Below are 20764 nucleotides of genomic sequence, written 5' to 3' on the forward strand. Positions count from 1 at the left end.
GAGTGTGGCCAATTTTTGGCAAAAAAAAAAAAAAAACAACCTGCATTGGGAGTGAAGATGGACTTGAAATATTAAGACTGGATTGCTTTTCATCATGAAATGCTGAAATCAGTCCTTTTTCATTAGCTGAGAGGCTGGGTCAGATCCAATGGGCTACTAATGGCTGGACGACACATCAGCTTTTTCAAAAATCAAGTAAAGAGATTAGTCGCCCGAGAGATTCTGATCTCATGGTAAAGGAGATATAAACCTAATCCTATAGCACCAAAAAAGGGTTTAACAACAAAGATATTTCTGTGTGTTTGTAGCTGTGACTGAATATGCAAATATGTTTCAGTGTTTGTGCGTTTCTGGGAGCATTATCTATGTATGTTCATGTAAAATATATTTATACATTCCTGTGTGTCTCCTCTGTCCTCTCACATTGATTATTTAACCCCTGAACTATTCTTGCAGACAGCAACAGTGAAGTTCAGACTGGGTTTGAGTTATACATTTCTTTCACTGCACCACAATATTTGATCCCTGTAAATAAAAAATAGCAATAGGCTAATATTGTTTTTACATTCAGATCAACCTGCATTCACAGGTTTAAATAATCTATTTGTGTTTGAATGAGACCATGTCAATAAATAAAGGATGAAAATATAAAATATCCAAATTTAGAAACTTCAATTATGATATGAGCCAGAATTCAACATATGTCAAAGTAGATATGATTTGTTTAAAGAAATTATACTCAGATTGCTTCCCCATAGACTGAGATGACCTCAGGTGCTTGTCATAAAACCTCTCCCCTGTTAACAATGCCTTCTACATTGTATACAAAGATCAAGGTTTGCAGAACAGCTCTATTAGCTGGCTCGAACTTCATCTGACACGCTCAACTCACCGGGAGCTGAGGTTTGCAACTGAAATTAAAACCAACAAAACCCAACAAAAAAAAGGAAAACAAAACAGCTATGAGGTTTTGGAGGAGGGTGAAACCCTGCGGCCTCACCCTTAAATCTGCAGCTTGGCAGTGGACCAGTTCAGCTTACTCTGATCACCATCGTCAAAACGACTCGACACAAACTTTTAAAAAACATCAGGACGTCAGTCCTAAAAACACATTCACATATCACACACACTTATCTTGGTTGTCTCCCCCACCTCCTCCTTTGTGATTCTCTCATTTGATACTGAAATATTGAACAGATATTTGGACATTTCTTTTTTCTATTCATCGTGACCCTCTCAATTCCCTTCTATCTCTGTCTTCATCCTTTCCTTCATTCCTCTTCATTTTCCTTTTAGCCCACCTTTTGTGGGTTGGTAGCACGCACACCCTGCTCGTAAGTGATCCGCTGGCTGATCAGATACTGCGCTGCTTGTGTAGCGGCTGGCGACCCTGTTATGGTAACTTTACGGTTCCGAGTACCAGGAATGAATTCTCCCTTTTTGGAGATCTGGATGCGTGCTCCCGTTAGCTCCTGGTACTCTACCAGCGTTTTCCCTCCTTTCCCCAAAATGGCACCAACCAGATTCTCGGGAACAGCAATCTCAACCACGTCCTTGGCCCCATCTGCCAGCTTCTCTGTTGCCAATAGGGAGGAGGCCATCAGTGGGGATGAAGCATTTAGGTAACCATTGGAAGCCCCTGTAGCAGCTGCTAGAGAACCCAGGGAGAACCCACCGAGGCCTGTAGCAGGGTGGCCAGCACTGCTGGAGGCATCGCTAGCATAGGAGGCAAGCAGGTTAGCTGCAGCAGCAGCAGCCGGGTTAGCACTAGCTGCTACTGCCGCAAGGACCCCAGAAGCAGCTGCAGGGTTGAGGCCCAGGCCCAGGGTGTTAGTGTTGTAGCCATAGCTGGCCAGTGTATTGAGGGCTGAGGTGATGGCCAGCAGATCATTGCCAGAGAAGCTGGACATGGCGGTGGGGAAGGCGCCCATTCCTGTCAAGCCGGCCTGACCCAGAAGGCTGGAGGCAGTGGCAGCTGCTGCAGCTGCATTGGGCAGCACCTCGGCCGTATTAGCGTAGGGGGAGCCAGTAGGGTTGGAGTTGGCCACTGGGCCCGAGACGTTAGAATAGCTGATGTTGAGACAGCTGCTGCTCTGAGGGTCCTCCTGGATCTTCTGCACTATGATTTCCACAGCCTTGCGGTTTTGTTCTGGCTCCCCACTGATGGTTACAACTCGCTCCTGCAGGTTGATGCCCTCTGGCTTCTGGGAGAGCTGCACCCAAGCCCCTGACTGCTCCATCACTGCTTTCACTGTGGCTCCACCCTTGCCAATGATCAGCCCAGCTGTGCTATTGGGTACAATCAGTTTGGCCTGTAGAGAAATAGAAAGATTGAAGTGGCAATAAAAGGTAACAAGATACAGATTTAAAGAGCATATATGGACGACAGAAAGAGGGATACCTCTCACTGAGTCAGAGTGCTATACCAGCCCCCGCTTTACTCAGCGATTTGTTAATCCCAGGGGTTTAGGCTGCAGCTGCCACACAGCTCTGTCTAGCTATGAAAGACTGTAGGTAAAAATAACCACATACTCTCACATTTTCCTGACCCTACCAGACTGTGGGTCACAGAACAAATAAGACTGGCAACTAACAAACAAGGTGTCCTGGAAGTGAACTGTTCCTACCACACAGTGACCACACACCCTCAGACCCATTGACTGTACAGTATCTCACCTGTTTGACGCGGTCGGGGTTGACAGTGGTCTGTGGCTGAAGTATGCTGACTGGTTCGGGTTTCTGGGCGCTCTGGGGCATCTCGCGGACTTTCTCCGCAATGAAGTTGTGAACACCATTGAGGGCTTCGACTGTACCCTGTATCAGACAGACGCGTTCTGTTGTTCCTGTGATGACAGAGGAAGAGGAGGACAAACACAAGTTATTCCTTACTCTAATGTGCTCTGAGTGCATACTTGACAAGCAGATTTGAGGGATTTGCTTGGGGCTTGACTAAAATCTACATTTATATTAAGATGTCTTGGCGATGAAAAATGTTCCTTGACATTTCACAAAGAGACCCAATTACTAAGCTATTCCTATCTTCTTCCATTTACACAATCAACAGAGAAAACAGCTGAAAGAAAGAACCATGCTTGGTTAGTGAGCCACCCGGAGAGGGGGTCGGGGGAAGGGGGGTCTGGAGGGGGGGTGCTCATTCCTCTTCAATGATGTAACTCTTTCAGTGCTGTAATGCTGAGCCTCTCCTTGCCTAGCAGCTCTAATAGACGAAACACACACTTGTTCCTCCTCCAGGCTTCTGTCTACACCCACATTGACGACCCAACCAGCATTCCGTTGCCATGGTAAAGGGGCTGAGCCATGGAAACAGGTGATGCAACAGTGAGTCTTTTATACTTCCTTGCAAGATTTTTAAAACACTCTCCCTTTTGTATCAACCCTCCTGCCTTGCTCTCTTTAAGATTTGATTGTTCTTTGGTCAATTTTCTTGAATGACTTAACAGATGACATAAATCTGAATGAGGCAGATCATTTAGTGAGAGGAAAGTATCACATCCTCCCCATTGATTGGTTAAAATTTGTAAATGGCAAAGACCAGCTAATAAGGTGAACGTGTGTCTGAGCAGCGCTGCTCTACTTAAGCGTCGGCATTTCCATCTATAATTCAGTTGAATCTCAAATTGTAAAATTGGGTGAGACACACATCTGCATCTATACTCTGGCCGTTTATCAGCACTCAGGAAATGCTAAAATTACTTGAGTGAAATTAGTCAAAGTCAGACCTGATTGGCTTTATACCAGAGACATGTCTAATAATGGGCTTAAATAATCAAAAGGTCAGTTCAAGCATATCAGGAAAAGCAGGAGAAAAGTCTAATTGGGCAAAATGTTGGAAAGGGCATCTGACCTGCAACTCACCTTATTTGCTTAGTTTCCTTAAGTTCTCGATAATAGCCTTACAGTACTACATAATGCATGAAGAACTTTAAATAAAACTGTTGGGGATAATGGTCCTGCATATCTTACCATACTTCTGAATGTCACCTTGTGTTACCAAAATAAATTAGGATAAAACTCCTACTGAAAGACAAACAAACTATAGGCTATAAATGACGGCTTGTAGAGCTTCGGAGAGAAGCACAGTGTGTGCCTCTTGAGCTTATTGTACTGCAACTGCCTGTCATTCTTGAAATGACAAAGTGATAGACTGAAGCCTGTGAGTACAGGCACTTGAGCTGATGCGGATTTGTCTGTCATCACATGCAATCATCACAGAATATTATTACTAACATTTCAAAATGATAATACAATCCAGTATTTTAATCACATGCTTACAGCTTTCAAGGCAATGGCTACAGTGGACATTTTCAAAAATGACCCAGGGTCCGGGGTCAGTTGTTTGCACATGAATCAGGCAAGAGAAACAATGGCTGTTATTTCCTATTAAGACCATTCACTCCTATTTCCCATCGTCTCTATTGATGTTAAGTATGCTGGAGGAAATGTAAGGATATTAATTGTTGTGTATCGAATGTTCTTGAATATTCAGCCAGGATACAAACAATAGACACAAAATATATAAATATGAGGAAGTTAGATTCAATATGTGGGCAAAACTTAATTACACAGAAAAGCTAGGACTCAGGCGTACTGCCGTGAGTAATCTTTGCTTTTCTTCACTTTTCCAACTTTCATCTCTGGATCATGAGATCCCTCTACTTTGCTTGGCCCAGAAAATGTCAAATTAAACATCTAGAATGGTCTTCAAACAGTGACACTGCAGCTTCCAGGTCAGTAGGATAGTTTATCTTGAGGCAGAGACCATGTTGTATGACTATAACTTTTGTCACTGATGAGACAACGTAAAGAGGACATGAAACTAGCTGAATTTTAGATTTGAATTCTTCACCCTTTTCACTTCCTGAATTGCATGCAACAGCTTCTGCCTTCCGTCTCTCTTTGAGGGTAATGAATTTCATAATAAAGCCCTGGGCTTTGATTTGCAGTAAGAGTTAGCGCGTCCTCCTGTTGCCAAGAGGGGAGAGAAATGTGTCAGTGCCCCAACACAGCACACATCTCAGCCTAAATCTCGACCCAAGACACCAGTGACTCTCAGGTCTTCTATCTTGATCCCGAAGTAAGAAAGTTTCAACACGTATGTCTAGTTGCTCGAGCTTTTCTGTGATTAGAATCTGCCTCTGCCTTAGCTTGGCCAAATCCTTCATTTATCATCCCTCATCTATTCAGACTGTTAGCATGACACACATAAAGTATCCATAATTACTGTCATCACATTAGCAGATTTTTAAAGTAATTATTCACACTACAAATTGAACTGGAATGTTTTTGTTGGAATTCCCACCGCTGAATATATTCATCATGTCATGTTGTTGCCATATGGCATGCTTTTCCAAAATGTAAACACTGATTTTGAATGTGGGGATCTCTTGTAGCATACCATTTTCATCCAGTAACTCACAAACAGTTTCTTGGGAAACTTTTACATTATATCAAATGCTGACCAGAAGTGCCCAACAATCACTGTTGCAGTATTTCAGAAAAGGCTATAAACAGACTATACTTATCACAGATTTTTTTAGTACAGAGAAATAAGCCATTCAATTACAGACTGATTTGTTTCATGTACCTGGTTCTAATAAGCTGTATGACAGTAATACGTCTTGACAGTAAATTGTAGATCAAGGCAAAAGAAAAATTGATACTGTGGGACGCTTTGGAGTACTAGATAGCATCATTTAGTTATGTAGGATGCAGTAATGTCGGATCTGATGTCTGTGTCACATTAAAATACACCAGGGATTTTACCACTAGAAGGAATACAGACACAAAGTGCAGATTTTCAGAGTAGGACTATGATCAGAGCTTAAAGACTACTGCTGTTTGAAGTTGCATGTAATCTTTGGTCATTTTAAGGGTGCTAAGGTTAAGGCTGGCAAAGGTGTATATTTTTCTTACCGTCAACAAAGCTCATGAAAAGACCAGAACCAACAAAGCATTTACTAATTCCTAAACACATGAGTACCATGCCTGTCTGTGGCTCTAAGCCCCAAGCCCAGGGATTCCTACTGAAGACTTGCATCTTTGAAAACGGATCACAAATACATAGTTTCACTTTAAATATATCCCAAAATATCACAAATCCCAAAACAGGTGGCCACTGTAGTTTTTACCAAACATTACTCAAACTGGGGGAAATACTGCATTTGTTGGGGACAATTTGTAGTGATTGATTCATACACATTTTGTGCCCTAGTAAGTACTTACAGGACAGTGTTGGTGTTCCCAATGCGGGATTGACCCAAAGTATATTACGGTGGTAATGAAGAAACATGTCATCCAGTGCAGCAGTGTGGCTTACTGTAATGTTTTTAATAATTTTTGGACAACCATGGAGGTCTATAGCACAGATGAATAAAATATATCAGGCTCTGAATACACAGACAATACAGGTTAGTAGGAGTAGTTCATTTTTGGTGTTGGTCTTTTCATTTATTGACAGTTAGAAAAATATAGAATATCACCAGACTTTTCCCCGAAGAAATATCTAACCACCACAAGGCATGTATATATCATAAATGCATGTCAGAAATACAAAGCAAATACATCAAATGGTATACAGACTTAAGAGTCGTGAGGAGTTCCCAAAAACAGGATGTGAACTGGAAAACAACAGGTCGTGTGATACTGTTAACCAATTGCATGTGAGGATATCTTGGTGTACAGTGACTTTCAGCAACTTCAGCTCCATACTAATTCTATCTTGGACAACACTTGCAGTGTGGTGATGATGGACACCACGTACCACGATGCAATGTACGACATAAATGGAGGAACTACACAAAACTAATAAAATTAATACAAATTGTGGAGGATGGTGTGATGGCTCCAGGGACATTTTGTGACAGAAACAAAAAACAAAACAAATGAAAAATTGTTTTACTCACTAATGGTGAACTTCTGAATGACATTTTAATGTACTGTAATGTACCGTCGTTAGTGCAAAATGATGAAGTCATAATTCATCATTTTCCCATTTTCCCATTGGGAAAGTGGTCTCCACTCTTTAGGACCCCACTGTACATTAATTTCTTGTGTACTCGCTGCCAAAATAGAGCACTCTCAACATTACTTATAGAGTATACCTGGCTGGTAGCTTTAGAATATATTATGGAATTGCAACACAGCTTGCAGTAATTATAAGCCAAACAGGGATTTTTTTTTGGTTCCAAACAACAAGCCATGTGAATGGCACAAAAAATACGATTTAATTTGCAGTGTACTAGTGTACTGCTAGCACTACTTAACAACATAGACAAAAAAGGTTACATAGTGACTCAGTTTAATTAGCAGGCAAGAGAAGCACAAAAAGTAAATGTCAAGCTACTGACTACTGATAACTTGTCTAAGGTTGAGACTGTCCTGTAGAAAAAACAAGCCAATAGGTCATCTGTGCAGCAGCTTATTACGACCCATAGTTACATTTTATTGTTAGGCGACCTCTAGTGTTTGTAGTACTTATGACGGGGGCAAAGGAGGAAGTCAGGTGACGTAGTACAAAGAGCAACAAAGTCCATGTTAGGAGAAGGTTGGTGTCGATGGATGGGTCCTCAAAACATCGGACTGTAACACAGTAGACCGCTTTTGATTTCCATGTGAATCCAACCATTCATCATTGTTTCTTTTAACTGTTCCACAACCTTAACTGGTGTTTATTATTGTAATCATGACGATGAAGGTCCTCTAGCCTGAAGGAAGTACCATGATCTTTTCCTAAACCTAACCAAGTAGTTTTTGTGCTTAAACCTAACCCAACCATGACACTCCATAAGTCTGTTTATTATTGTAACCAAGGCGAGATCGAAGGTCAGGTATGCTACTGCCGGTACACTCTGCATGTTTATTATTGTAACCATGATGACGAAGGTGCGATACACCTGCCACCATAGGGGCGCTACTTCAGGAGACACTCTATCATTTCCGGAGTTGTGGGCATTAAAAGTGGTTAGCATTGCTGCTAATCGTAACTAGTAAGCAGAGCTAGTATGGGGAGATCTTGATTGTTTAAAGAGCTACCCCAAGGAATTTAGAATTGCACCTCCATAAACAAGGGGGAACTTGCGAGAGACATATTTAAAACAGAATGCTCACTTTTGAAGCAGCATAGGCCAAGACATTCTTACTTTTAATCTGCTAAATGCCCACATCTTTCAAACTCCACACCTTCAGTTGTGCAACACAGGCTTTCTGTTCTTTATGTATAAAATTGGTGGAGTGGACCTTTAAGTAACTGACCTTTTCCCAATCACAAAAACTGCAGCAGTTGTTTGATTGTTGTGCTTGCGGATGCTGTCCTGCTCTCTGACACCATGTTAGCACCATAAGCAATATTTTAGAATATTACAGTGTAACAACTGTTCCTGGTTGAAGCTGGGAAGAGTCACCAGGAAGAGTTGTTGTTCACTGGAGACACAGACATGAATCTGGAGAAAGAAAAGGCTGCAGTTTCCATTAGTTTGAAAACCCTGCCTATGACGTCATCCTGGACAGAAGAGATACTGTCCAATAGGGTGACTGATTGAGTGAGTATATACTGCATATGGAGACACAGTTAAAAAACAACAAATTGTTCTTTTGCTTTAGTTTCTTTGTCTGCTATTTTCTGAAAGAAATACCTCAGCTTACACTCTATGGAATAGTGGTGTTTTCCAGTATGAGGTTACATATTGTGATTGATATTTTGATGATCAGATAATGGAAAACATACTCCCAGTGTTTCTATGACGTCATAGCAACCTCATCTGTCCGTGTAGTACAAAGTAACTTAATATATGTACTTGGCTGGAGGCCAGCTGCACAGAGCCAAGGGTCTGAAGTTTTGTTTCTAAGTTTATGTTCAAATCGTGAACTCTCACGGCTCTCTTTGCAGCTGCTTAAATATGCAGATGTGTGTACGTAGGTGTGAGTAGGTGTGTGTATGTGCTGGACGCACAGTATGAGTGGGTGAATGCATAGCATGCTGCATTTATGAAGGCTCAAGTTATTCAGCCATGCAACAGTTCAGATGTTTCAAACTAAATAATAAAAAACAAAAAAAGTCAGCGCCACTGTATTAGGAGGCAAGCATGCAAACAAAATTTTAGAGAATTGTGATATAACCTTATCTGGCCTGAACTCTCCCAACTACCAGGAACCAAATCTGAGAGAAACAGTGAGTGGGGAGGAGGAAAGAGGAAACTTGGCGTGTGTTGGAGCAGCCTGAGTACAGCTGGGAGAGGGGTCATGTCCACAGAGAGAGATTGAAACAGGCTATTTCTGGGTCTGCCCCCCTGTCCCCTCGCTCACATACAATCATGCATCATCCATACCCTTCACTATCGCCTCTCATCCATCTCAGTCTGGCACAGCAGGGCCCAGTTGTACTGTTCCCATCAAGACCTTTGAATTCATGGTTTCATGTCTTGCACTGACGGATGGGAGATGTGAGGTGGGTGCGAGTCTCAGACTGAGCCATCAAAGAGGATTGCCGAAGAAAATGGCTGCATCGGTTGTTGTCCCTTGATTTCTCTAGTGTATGATTGTGCTCAGGCTGCCGCAGGATGAGAGCTGGGGGTGTGAACTGTGTGTAATGCTAAATTAGCCCATATCGCACCTGATTCGACACTGAAGGAAAGGTAAAACTGATGTAGCTGATAAGCATGACATGTTGAATTGCTTGCCTCTAAAATTCGAGATCGAATTTTTTATAGCTATATATATTTCGCTCTTACAAACTTCACCAAGTTGATCATACTTTAAACAGCTAGAGTTTTTTTTAAAGGTCTGACTTCTCAGAAAGCAGTACTCTCGGCTATTGTGCAGTGTACAGTAGCAGTCGTTTCATTTTACTTGTGTGGGCCAGAACAACCACCCAATCAAATCCTTGCCAGCACACTCTCCCTGAACTCCTCTTCTCACTCATCACGATAATGAGTAGGGGGATGGGCAGAGCAGGTGGTGGCCTATGAACACATCCACAATCCAAAGAGAGGAATAAAGATACATATCACTCCTTTCATTTGTTCGTGTGCCAGTGAACTAGCCATAATTCATTCCCTCAAACGTAGCTGGCCTTGTGTGTGGAGAATTTCAAAAAATGCTCTCTGAAAACGCGTCCTTTCATCAAGGCTAAAAGTAACATGGTGGAAGAAAAAGTATAGGAAAAATATTTGCTAGCACATCATTCTTTTCTTCTCCCCCAGCGCTCAGTAATTCTTTGCTACAGCTAAGTCAGTCTAATATATCACATATAAATCCTGACTGAACAGGTCAAAATCAAACCTGAAGTATATTTTTCCTGTCTGTAATATTTTGTATTCGACATAAAAATAAACGAAGGACCCTTCGTCAGCTGATACTTCAGAGGTCACAGAGAATTGAGTTTTGGGGAGCAGTCTTTAACTGTCTTTCCTATTTATACAGGTAGTTGCTCAAGGGAATCAGTGGACAGACTGTGAACCCTATAATTTAAAAACATCTGCACTATTTCTAACATGCAGATTTTGTGCTACTCATATTTTAGTAGGTCATGTGCACTGCTACCTATTTCTTATCTAAAGAGGTAATAATATATTCTAAATATGTAGACAGTAAAAAGTATACTACTACTCAGGGATTATTTGCTTGCATGAGTTATTACAGAAAACATCTGGACCTAATAAGCAATGAGACGCTCAGCACCTGTTATTTTTCACCAGGTTGAAGAATCCTCTGAGGCATGAAGGACAAACACCCAGACTCCTCTACGACTCCAGCATTTTTGTTTAGAGGATAGGATAGTGCAGCTTTGACCTCCTGTGATAGGGGTCACCGAGCTGCACAAGCATCCTTGTCCTGTGCCATTTTTGAGTGGGACTCTCCAGCACTATTAATTCTTTTGATGTACGCTGCGTGTCCTCTGCATCACAGAATTTGCACTCCTTTTTGGTGGGAGCCCTGTGCAATTCTTCAGAATTCACTCCACTTCAGAAAAGTGAGGCAGTTCTTATATTGCACTGACATGGAACCATGAACACTAAAAAACAGGCCCTGTACTGAAGGGTGCAACCTGCTAGCCAAGCCACTTAATTGAAACTGATATTGCCTGCAGACTTGATGCAGCATCTAAAAGCAGTAGCATCTACATGCATGTTTAGTCCCTCAAGGACATAAGGATAATCAAGTTCAAAGTGTTTGTTGGTGTGTGATTAAAATGTAATGTAATTATTCATGGAGAGCCAAATGAAGAGGAAATATCAGATGCTCTCTTGCACCAATCCATCACTCCTTCAACCGGGTGATGAGTCAGACTCCTCCTCTCAGATATATAAGCCTTTATGCTCATAGATTTTAATTACTGAGTGTTCATTCTTACCTGGGTAGAAGTCTTTGGATTTGGAAAGCTTAATGGTGGCACCCGTCTCTTTCTGCAGTTGTACGATGGTCTGGCCGCCCTTGCCAATTATAGAGCCGGCTGCATAGCTGGGGATCAGCACCTTCAGGAAGTACTCACCCTCCTCTGGGGGAGAGACACACAAAGTGGGAAAGGGTCACATCCCATAAAGCAGCTCTGCACATCATCATATACGCCATACTGGTACCCAAGCCCTAAAACCCTGACCAAGCAAAAACTCGCAATGGGAACACACAGCTTTGACATATATGGGGAAATGCAATAACATAATCATGTGTCTGTATTCCTCCGGTGAAGGAAAGATATCTGGATGGAGATTTTGCCCTTTGCGTTCTTTGTAGTCTTCAACGCATTCACATTTTATTGGATATTGGTGACACGTTCTTTGTCCTGTCCCAGATTTCTTGTAAAGATGACCTCCTTTCCAGTTTAGAGAGGTCTAATTTTAACTGTTTTCAAGGAGTTTTAGCAACCTCTGACTAAATACAAAGCCAAGTCCAGTGTTACTAATCTCTGTCCACATATGAATAAAAAGAATGTAGAATTAACAGTACAGTCTGATTGTGAAGTGTATCCCGTATTTTCTGAGATACAAAGTTACACGCAGAGGACTAAATGCAAACACATGAAGTCATTATCCATGCAGTTCATGAATGCCAATACAAAGTGATCCTTTGTAAATAACAGACATGAGAAGAACATATGGGAACCAATCCCACAGATTTGTTTATAGGGTATACTGCCAAGACTGTCTAAATCTCTTCCATTTTGGAAGGGGCTTCTGTGGCTTACAGTGGCTTGTAGATGTCAGTGACTGTCAGCACATCAGTTTGAAGAATTTGCAGCCAAACATGGTTCTACCTTTCAGTGGGGAAAGTTCATTTTCCTTCAATCCTAATTAAGAATTTATCAGCACCAAAGTGGGCAAAGTATCTGTCCAAGAAAACCGCGATCACATTGAGTGCACTAATCTAGTGAAAAGCAATCAACCACATATCGAGCTTAGACCCAAATATAATCAAAGAACCTGCCAACAAGACATCAAAAATATTATACTTATAGATGTCGAGGAGCTGTGATTCCCCAATGAATTACAAATATTATAATCGATGACGTCATGGTAAACACTTGGTACAGATACATACTTACTATACTAAAGCACTGATACAAATAATCTTCTCTGCATGCTGATTTCGATGCAATGACGTCATGTTCAATACATTTCAGCTGCCTCAAGGGTGACGTCACTGGAGCGGGCAGAGATGTAAAAAGGCACTGTCCACCTTTGCGTGACGAGTTTTCTAATATGTTTCCAAGTGCAGAATGATTGAGATTTCTGATTGCGGATGCCAAAGCCACAGGGTCTGTCACAATGTCAATGCATCCTATGTGTTGTGGAGGGTATCGAATGTTGGGGCTTGACCAGCATGGTGAGGAGGAAAGACGGATGGATGGAGGTAGACCAGCCTGCATTGAAACCAACCTGTTGCCTCAGTAATGCACCCATTAGATTTAGATGTGAATGAACATGGCACTGTGACATTAAGGAATTTCACAGCCCACAGGTTAGCTGTTCTACTTATTGCATTAATATGCCCCTCATGTTCCATTCAGACACAGGCTTGTTTTCGTGCAGATAATCCTTAACCATTGGCTCTGACAAATATACAGACAACTACATGATTTTTTGTGGAATTTCACTTTTTATTAAGATTAATTAGCCATGGTTGTGGAGACAATCCCAAATCCCAGAACATATTACATCCACATTACGTGAAAGCACAAAATTTACTCCACCATCGAAAGCTAGTATAAATGTCAGGTGCTGGTCAATATGTCATTTTTCTGTTAACATCCTAACAAAAGAAATCAGAGATAAACCTTTAATTAGACATCACATAGCCAGCCCTAATCATCTGTGGCCATTGTCCAGTCAAGGGATTTTCATGCTATATTGCAGTCAGCTCTCTACTTTTCTCACAACGAATAACGATAAAATGACCTTGGTGAAAAAATAAAGATCATGCATGACTGACATGGTCGCCATAAAGCTTTTGAGCCCTCCCTCCTATCACAAGATATCTGATACCGTAGCCACACAAAGAATTTAATTTGAATGATGCTGATTGCAGGATCCAAACATCCAAAGACCTGTTGTTGACAGACAAGCCCAAACCCACTGCGTAACTTTCTGCTCATCTTCAACCAGAGTAAACCCAGCAGGCGAGGAAGCCACTAAGATTCCCTCCATCGCCCTCACAGCCACGTTTGCTGTCATTACTCAATAATTAATTCTGTCCTAGTGTCTGAGATCACAGTAACAGGTTTTAATGGCGTCATGTGGTAGAGTAAACATGGCAATCTGTTGCTGCAGTCCGCCAGGGAACGGGAGCAGTGGGGCACATTGGGAAGCTGAGCCAGTGGGGTGTTAGTTCAAACCCCTGCTTCCAATACTGGAAGGATGGCTTGGAGGAGAGACACAGACGCTGAGCCAAATGTGTTTAGTTAAGTCACTCAAGGGGGGTGGGTCAGGAGGAAATGCCTTGTGACCGTCCTCCCTCCTTCTCACTACCCTTCCAAGTACACATTCTGCATTTCAATGGACTAACCTGCTGCTGACAGGCAGCAAGGATGGTGGAACAAAAACGAGCAATAATGGACAAATGAGCTTTAGATGTATGAAATGGCAGATAGTCTAGCATGATGGATAAATTCAACAAGTCAGACAAAAAGAGTTTGAGGCTTACCCATTCTGAGATCTGCTGCTTCTCAAGTCCTCTGTCAGATCGCCATCAATGCCGGGGCACAATCTCTAAAGGGGATCTTAACACTAGCCTAGGCATAGGTGCAATGGTAGTGTTGAGGAATGCGGCCAGTCGACCTTTTTCACCGAGGTTTAATTCATCAGTGGGTGCAGAAAAAGAGATTTCACCGCAGCATCCGAGCCATGCCTGCAGCTGGCCAGAGCCTCAATTGTCTGAGAAAATGCTAATGCAGGCTCTCAGTGTTTTCAGTGAAAGACGGCACGCATTGTTCAAGCCTGCATCGGTTTGAAGGGGGGGGGGGTCTTCCCTGCCGCATCACCCTTTTCACTGCTCTCATCCATATTCATCGAGTGGCCTGTCCGTCTGCAGCAGCACGCAGGACTGACACCTCACTCAGCCAATGCGTAGCCTCCTCCCTCCAGCGCGTCATGTCCCCACCTCCCTATGCCGGTCCCAAAAAATTTAATTTTCTCCGTTACTCCGCCTCTTTTGACGCAGCACTATAAAGTATGGCAGTCCATTCACTTACTTTTTTTAGTGGAAAGTAACAAAGGTGAAGTGGCTGAGTGAGCGGGCTTCAGCGTTGAATGGGGAAGCATGTAGAGTGACCTTCAGCAGTGGCTGAAGAGGTGTATGGATAACATAAGCGGATGATGAAGGAGGTGGAGGAGGAGTGATCTGAGACAGCGTGCCTTACGCCACCCACCCTCCTTTCCTCCTTCCCCCACCCCCAATCCCTTAGACGGCCATGTTTGAGAGGGCGGAGGGGCTCATCAACCATTGCAAATGGCAGTGCCGCAGAATGGTGGAGGGGGGTGATGAAGCCAATCACTACGCCTATAAATCTTACACCGAGAGGTATCTTAGGTGACTGAATGTGTGTAAAAACTGCAATGTGCATGTGTGTCAGTGTCTGTGTGTGGACACGGGGGTTCAACTTCATTTAATCGTGCCTTCCAGGGAACCTGTAAAAAAGGAACTCCTTTTTTTCCTGGCTGCTGATTACTTTCATCCACAAATCAAACCCTAACACCATGGCCCATTTTGTTTTGGAGCGAATGCCTTCCAGAAAATTCTACCAGCCTCATTCACTGAGAGATGCTCTAGTATATAGACACAGCCTCCCTGTAGACTCCACTCCCTCTCACAGTCTATCTATCTCTCCTTTTCTCTCCATTCTTCTCATTCTCTCTTTCACTGCCACCTGGCAAATTCACAGTCCGCTCACGTCACATCACTCTGCAAGGGCACCTGTGTCCTTCCCACCAAAAATTAAAAAAAGAATACAGCTCACATTCCTGTGCCAACCTTTCCATTAGCAACATTACGAGATCATACCTAATCCCTCAGCCACACAACCTTTTGGGAGGCGCATGCTTGCCAGCAACATGGGCTCAGAGTATGGGCAATTAGAAAGAGAAATGAATGAAAGATGCTCATTCTGAGGAGAGAGGGGCAATACTGATAAAAGAGGAGTAATTTCCTTCATTCAGTGTCCACAGCTTTTAATGCACAATGAGGGGCTCCACTTTGAAAAAGCACAGGCTTTTTCTCTTTGTTGTAACTGCCAGTCATGTTAATGATCAGGTCAGTAGGAATAACGTGATCAATATCAGACGTAGTCAAGGGGTTGGTGATTACAGGGACGGCTGAGGATTATCAGGCTTTCTACCACTATTGCCAGACAGGCTATGGGTTTGTAATGTTACACATAATGCATGTAGATCACATGAAACGGGAGGTGATGCTGAAACACATAAAGCGCTAGCTGAAAAAAATATTTATGAAACATCTGTCTTTGTGTCGGACTCATTACAAATGATCTAAATGTGCACTTCATGTGAACATTAACAGGGAGTCTCTGTTCCTGAGCTCAGCTTGTAGGACTGTCGTGCAAATTAGCCGCAAAGATCTCCCCTTTTTAGATCATCAGGATGACCGGTAGATTGGCTGCCATTTCTAAATCTAATTTTGGGGAGCTGCTGCATATGGTAACGCTTTCGAGAGAATCCTGAGCTAACTTGTACAATTGAAATGTCAATTCTTTTAGAATTACTTTAGAATAAAATGCCTTAAATACATTTACAGTCATTTTGGAGAGCAATATAGGGCCCATAGACTGTCATTACATGGCACGAGTAACCATGGAGACATGCTGCTTCGCTTAACTGTTCAGGTCAAGCTATACATTAAATAAACTGTAAATGTGAGAATTATACATTTTTGTAGATACATAAACCAGTGGTTCTCAAACCAGTCTAGCAAGCACAGGTTACCATGGACTTTGTAGTATGTCTTACCATTATTTCACTAAGATTTTATAGGGAAATAAGACAGACGTTTTATTCACTTTTGACACTTTCAGGTCAGCAATACAAATCATTACAAATTAAGCATTTGTGTCTTAAAAAACAACTAAGGCCCTACAAAACGAGTTATGCTTTTATATGTTCAGTTCAATCAATTCCTGACCTTTTAACATTTATTTTAAAATGTCATTCTAGGTGACTGTGGAGGCAAAAAGTATATTGCATACTACATATTTCAGTATTATTTGCAATATGAATTGCATGTGTATATCTTTTTCTTTAAAAAAAAAAAATCACAAAACAGGAGCTGATTTTAATGCTTACAAATGGGAGTTGCTCATTTTTTCCCCCTTCATTAAGTGATCATGATTTGGATAAGATCTTTTTAAGGAAGACATCTGAAACACCTTTGCCTCTGAAAAAAAAAGGCAGCCTCGTTAGAGTTAGACACTGCTGTTTTCAAATATTGCTTTTTGTTCATCACAATGGTAATTGTGCAGCTCCAGATTCTAAACATCTGGGTCAGGCTGGGAAAATCGTGTCCAATAACATTAAAGAAATGACAGATATAAGAAGTGGGAACTGTTTGTGGGAATTATGCATTTTTAGTATTTATTAAGATTTTCCAAATACAATTTCACACCATGTAGCCATTCGTATCACCTTGATATTGGATGGGAAGAACAACATGTGACTATTCTGTTCTACAGTGGTTTTTAGGAGGGCTAATGGAGGACATATGGCTGAATCTGAATCTGCCCAAAAATATTGTTTGGTGGCACAAGGACCCTTATATGCCTTGCTGAAAAACAATTCTGAGGTGCAGTGAGGTGCAGCAAACATGTACTCATGCTGTTAGAAATAGGGTATAATGCTGCTATCACTGAATGGCGGGGTGTCTGGGATGCAAAGACAAATTTCAGTAACATATGGTGAAGAAAATGCCTTCTCTCTGTGGATGTCTAATTAACATTAAGTTACTGAATAAGTGGTCCCTGTGAGCTCTGCAGACCATAACAATCACAAGCTGAAATAAGATGTACAATAGTTGGCATATTGAATCAGCCGTCATCCTCACTGCTGCACTCCGACATCTTACTGATGACTAATAAAGCAAGTGTGCACACACCTCATAGTTACCTCCGCCAAAGAGGTTATGTTGTCACCCGTGTCGGTTTGTTGGTTTAATTGTCAGGAGGATTTTGCAAAAATTACTGACCCAACTTGACCGAACTCGATGGAGGGATGGGACATGGGCCAGGGAAGAACCCAGTCATTTTTGGGACTGATCTGGATCCTTTCCTATGAATTTGAATTTTTTTTTCTGAAGTCTGGTGTGTGTTGTTTGACGCTGGCCTTGACAGGGGTATGCACTCTGCTGAGTGCCATTCTATTTGATTCTTTACTGGCCACCACCATTTCTCTTCCACAAAAATAAATCAGGGTCAGTTTGCTAAAATGGTGCTGCAGTGTTTCTGTAGTCTTTTCCCCCCACCCTGTAGTTCTCCCTACTCTCCCTATTCGCAGATATTCTGTGAAGTGCCTGTCATTTCCAGTCTGTCACTATCCTTTAGTTTAAATGTGTGTTTTATATTTTCATGCAGGGATAGATGAAACCAACCACTTCCCCCCCTAATCCTGATCTGACAACAGCTACACCACCCAACTCTGCTTGTTGAGCACTAACATGTTTTTGATTAGCCTTCTAGTATTTCAGAATCTTAATTTTACCATCACACAATGTGCTATCAGTACAGACTTTCTTAAGCTTGCATGGCAAACATCATGATGGGCCAACAAAAATACCGAACAGATGCGGAGATTTGGCTTACCCCACAACCTATAAATAACTTGCGTTTGATAGGAATCTAGGCTGCAAGTGGTGATGAGTGTGTACCCTACTGGTTGCTCAGGGTTCTCACCTGTTGGTTTGCCTGCTTAGGTCACCCCAAAATTTACACTTAAAATGCACACTTAACTCCTGACACTGTTCATTCTGCCAACTCTACATCAGCATAATTTCAGCCCTAAAGCGGAAGGAATATCCCACGAAAGCCCCCCAGATCACTGTCACTAAATCTAGAAAGCCCATCATACATCTCAAATGACCCCAAGAGCTCTGCTTTTTCTTGTCCATTTCTTGTCCATGTTCACAAATCAACACTGAAATGTCCAGGATCAAAGGGTAGTTCTCTTTTAGGGTGAACAGCCACTGTCCACCTTGTGTTCAGGGTTACTAGGCTCTCAAGGTGTCATAAAGCTAATCCACTATTTCAGCGGGAGACATACATGTACTTGTACTGGACTTGATACGGGGGTGGTTCCCAAACTAATGGATCCAGGAGTCACAGAGGGCCAGGGCGAGATGTTTGACTTCATTACTGATGCACAAGTTGTTAACACTTTCTAGTGTTGCCTCTGCATGAGAAAGCATTAGGGAACCCCTGTGTGAGAGGACAACCCCAACACTGACAAACATGGAGTTCTCTCGCGAATGACTCTCTTTTGTCATGTTAAAGCCTCATCACTTTCCAACAGAATGAAAGAATCCACAGTCAACCTCCAGATGTGGAGCACAGGGGTGATCGGGTTCAAATTCAAAGCTGACCTGAGCCGAGGAGGTCACTCACTCAGTCAGGCTGCCTGCTCTCCCTGCTCTCCCTGCTGGGATATGCAGCGTGTACGAAGTAACAGCCACAAACACAGTCCGTGTTTCAAAGTGCCAAGTGCACAGGTGCTGCGTCTCATAGCCTGATATGCGGCCCGGGTCCGCGTCTTTGCACGCAGTGGGGTGATACTGAAGGCTGTTACACGTCCATGAGCGCGTGCAAAGGCTTGTGCAACAAGATATTTTACTTCATGTGGAGGAGACGCTGTGGATGAGCTGGTTGTTGTTGTGTATCTCTCTTACCTCCGGTGTTGGTACGCTTGGTACAGCCGGCCTCCTCCGTCGGAGTTTCCAGCGGTCGTTTGCGGGAGTCCGGGTTATCAGCCTCCATGTGGGGCTGCTGCAGGCCGTGGAGGTTAGGATTTGAGTATAGCCCGTTATGGTCCACTGCTGCTCCGCCACCACCGGCCATCATCATCTTTCCCCCCCCGGGAGCTGTAAAGATAAATTTGCGCTATTCCCCCCTCACACACACACAGCGCCCTCACCACCACATAGCCCGATAACGCACACCGTGATATGAACGACAAGTTTAGGGGGATCGAAACGGTCTCAAAAGGATCCAAATGTTGGACACCAGTGGGATCGGGGTCTCCTGTGCCCGGCTGCTCTTCCCTCACAGAGCTAAATATAAAATCCCATTGAGTGAAATGCGCTCATTTAACGCGCTCTCCGTAGCTCCAGCAGCATGGTCCTTATTGTTGACGCGCAAAACAACCCCGTGCCTCAAAATAAAGCTGCACAAGAGTCTAGGCACAGACCAGCCATGGAAAGAAAGTGCGACGGCTTCGCGGGGGCAAGGCGCTGAAAAAACGAGATTTCTTAAGTCATCTTCACGCCTTGTGTCTCTGTTAAGTCCTCGGTGTGATAAGTGCAGCTGTTGTTATTGTTGCCTTTGCAGAGCAAGAGAGAAATATAGTTTGAGAGCTCCGGAGAGAACTACAGTGCCACTGACCGGCCAAATGAAGAGGCCGATACAGCAAAGATCCATCTGATGTAAGGAAACGAAATTACGGCTTCATTTCACTATCCCAGTAAAAATAGTGTCAACTGATTTGACGTTCTTTTCTAGTCTATGTAAATGTTTCCTCCACTACTTTTTGTTGGTTTAGTCTTTCTGATTTGTGATTTTTGCTTTTACTTCTTCTCAGTCTCAAAATAGAGCACCTCAGGTAAAATGATAAGAGCTGTGGGACCTTTATGATTATGTCATAGTATTTAATAGTAACACTGCAGCCTGGTCTCATGTTCAGTCTCTTTTATTATTATTACTTATACCAAATAAATATAGAAATGTAGAAAATGAATTGGTAACTACTTTGATAATCAAAAAATTGTCTAAATCCATTTTTTTCTAGCAAAAATGCCCCCAAAAAAATCACTGATTCTAGCTTTTGCAGAGGTATACAGGAGCATCCTGTGCTCCGATTCAGTCTAAAGGATCAAAACTCATTAGACCACATTTCATCAATCAGCAGGACAATGATCCTAAAAATATGGCCAAAGCAACCACAGAGCTTTTCAGGGTGAAGAGGTGAAATACCCTCAACTGGCCCACTCAATCACCTGATGTCAGTCTGACTGGGCAGCATTCCACGTGCTCAAGACCAGACTA

The 20764-nt window shown here is 42.6% G+C and overlaps 1 protein-coding gene across 3 annotated transcripts; it reads right to left on the minus strand.

Annotated features, from left to right (window-relative positions):
• Positions 1-744: 744 nt before the first annotated feature.
• On the minus strand, positions 745-19832 carry nova1 (NOVA alternative splicing regulator 1). 3 transcript variants are annotated; one of them, XM_040150968.1, is made up of 6 exons: positions 19393-19832; positions 17560-17579; positions 16969-16981; positions 11369-11542; positions 2677-2843; positions 745-2312 (listed from the first exon to the last, which is right to left on the minus strand). In XM_040150968.1, the coding sequence occupies exons 1-6, from the start codon at positions 19565-19567 to the stop codon at positions 1293-1295; spliced, it is 1569 nt and encodes a 522-aa protein (XP_040006902.1). In that variant the 5' UTR covers positions 19568-19832; the 3' UTR covers positions 745-1292. The 3 variants fall into 3 exon arrangements, with proteins under 3 accessions (XP_040006902.1, XP_040006903.1, XP_040006905.1); XM_040150969.1 differs by lacking the exons at positions 16969-16981; positions 17560-17579 and having other exon boundaries at positions 11369-11512; XM_040150971.1 differs by lacking the exons at positions 16969-16981; positions 17560-17579; positions 19393-19832 and adding an exon at positions 12592-12618 and having other exon boundaries at positions 11369-11510.
• Between the last annotated feature and the right edge of the window lie 932 nt (positions 19833-20764).

This window comes from Xiphias gladius, chromosome 17 (genome assembly GCF_016859285.1).
Source record: "Xiphias gladius isolate SHS-SW01 ecotype Sanya breed wild chromosome 17, ASM1685928v1, whole genome shotgun sequence".
In the NCBI taxonomy this organism is placed as follows: domain Eukaryota; kingdom Metazoa; phylum Chordata; class Actinopteri; order Istiophoriformes; family Xiphiidae; genus Xiphias; species Xiphias gladius.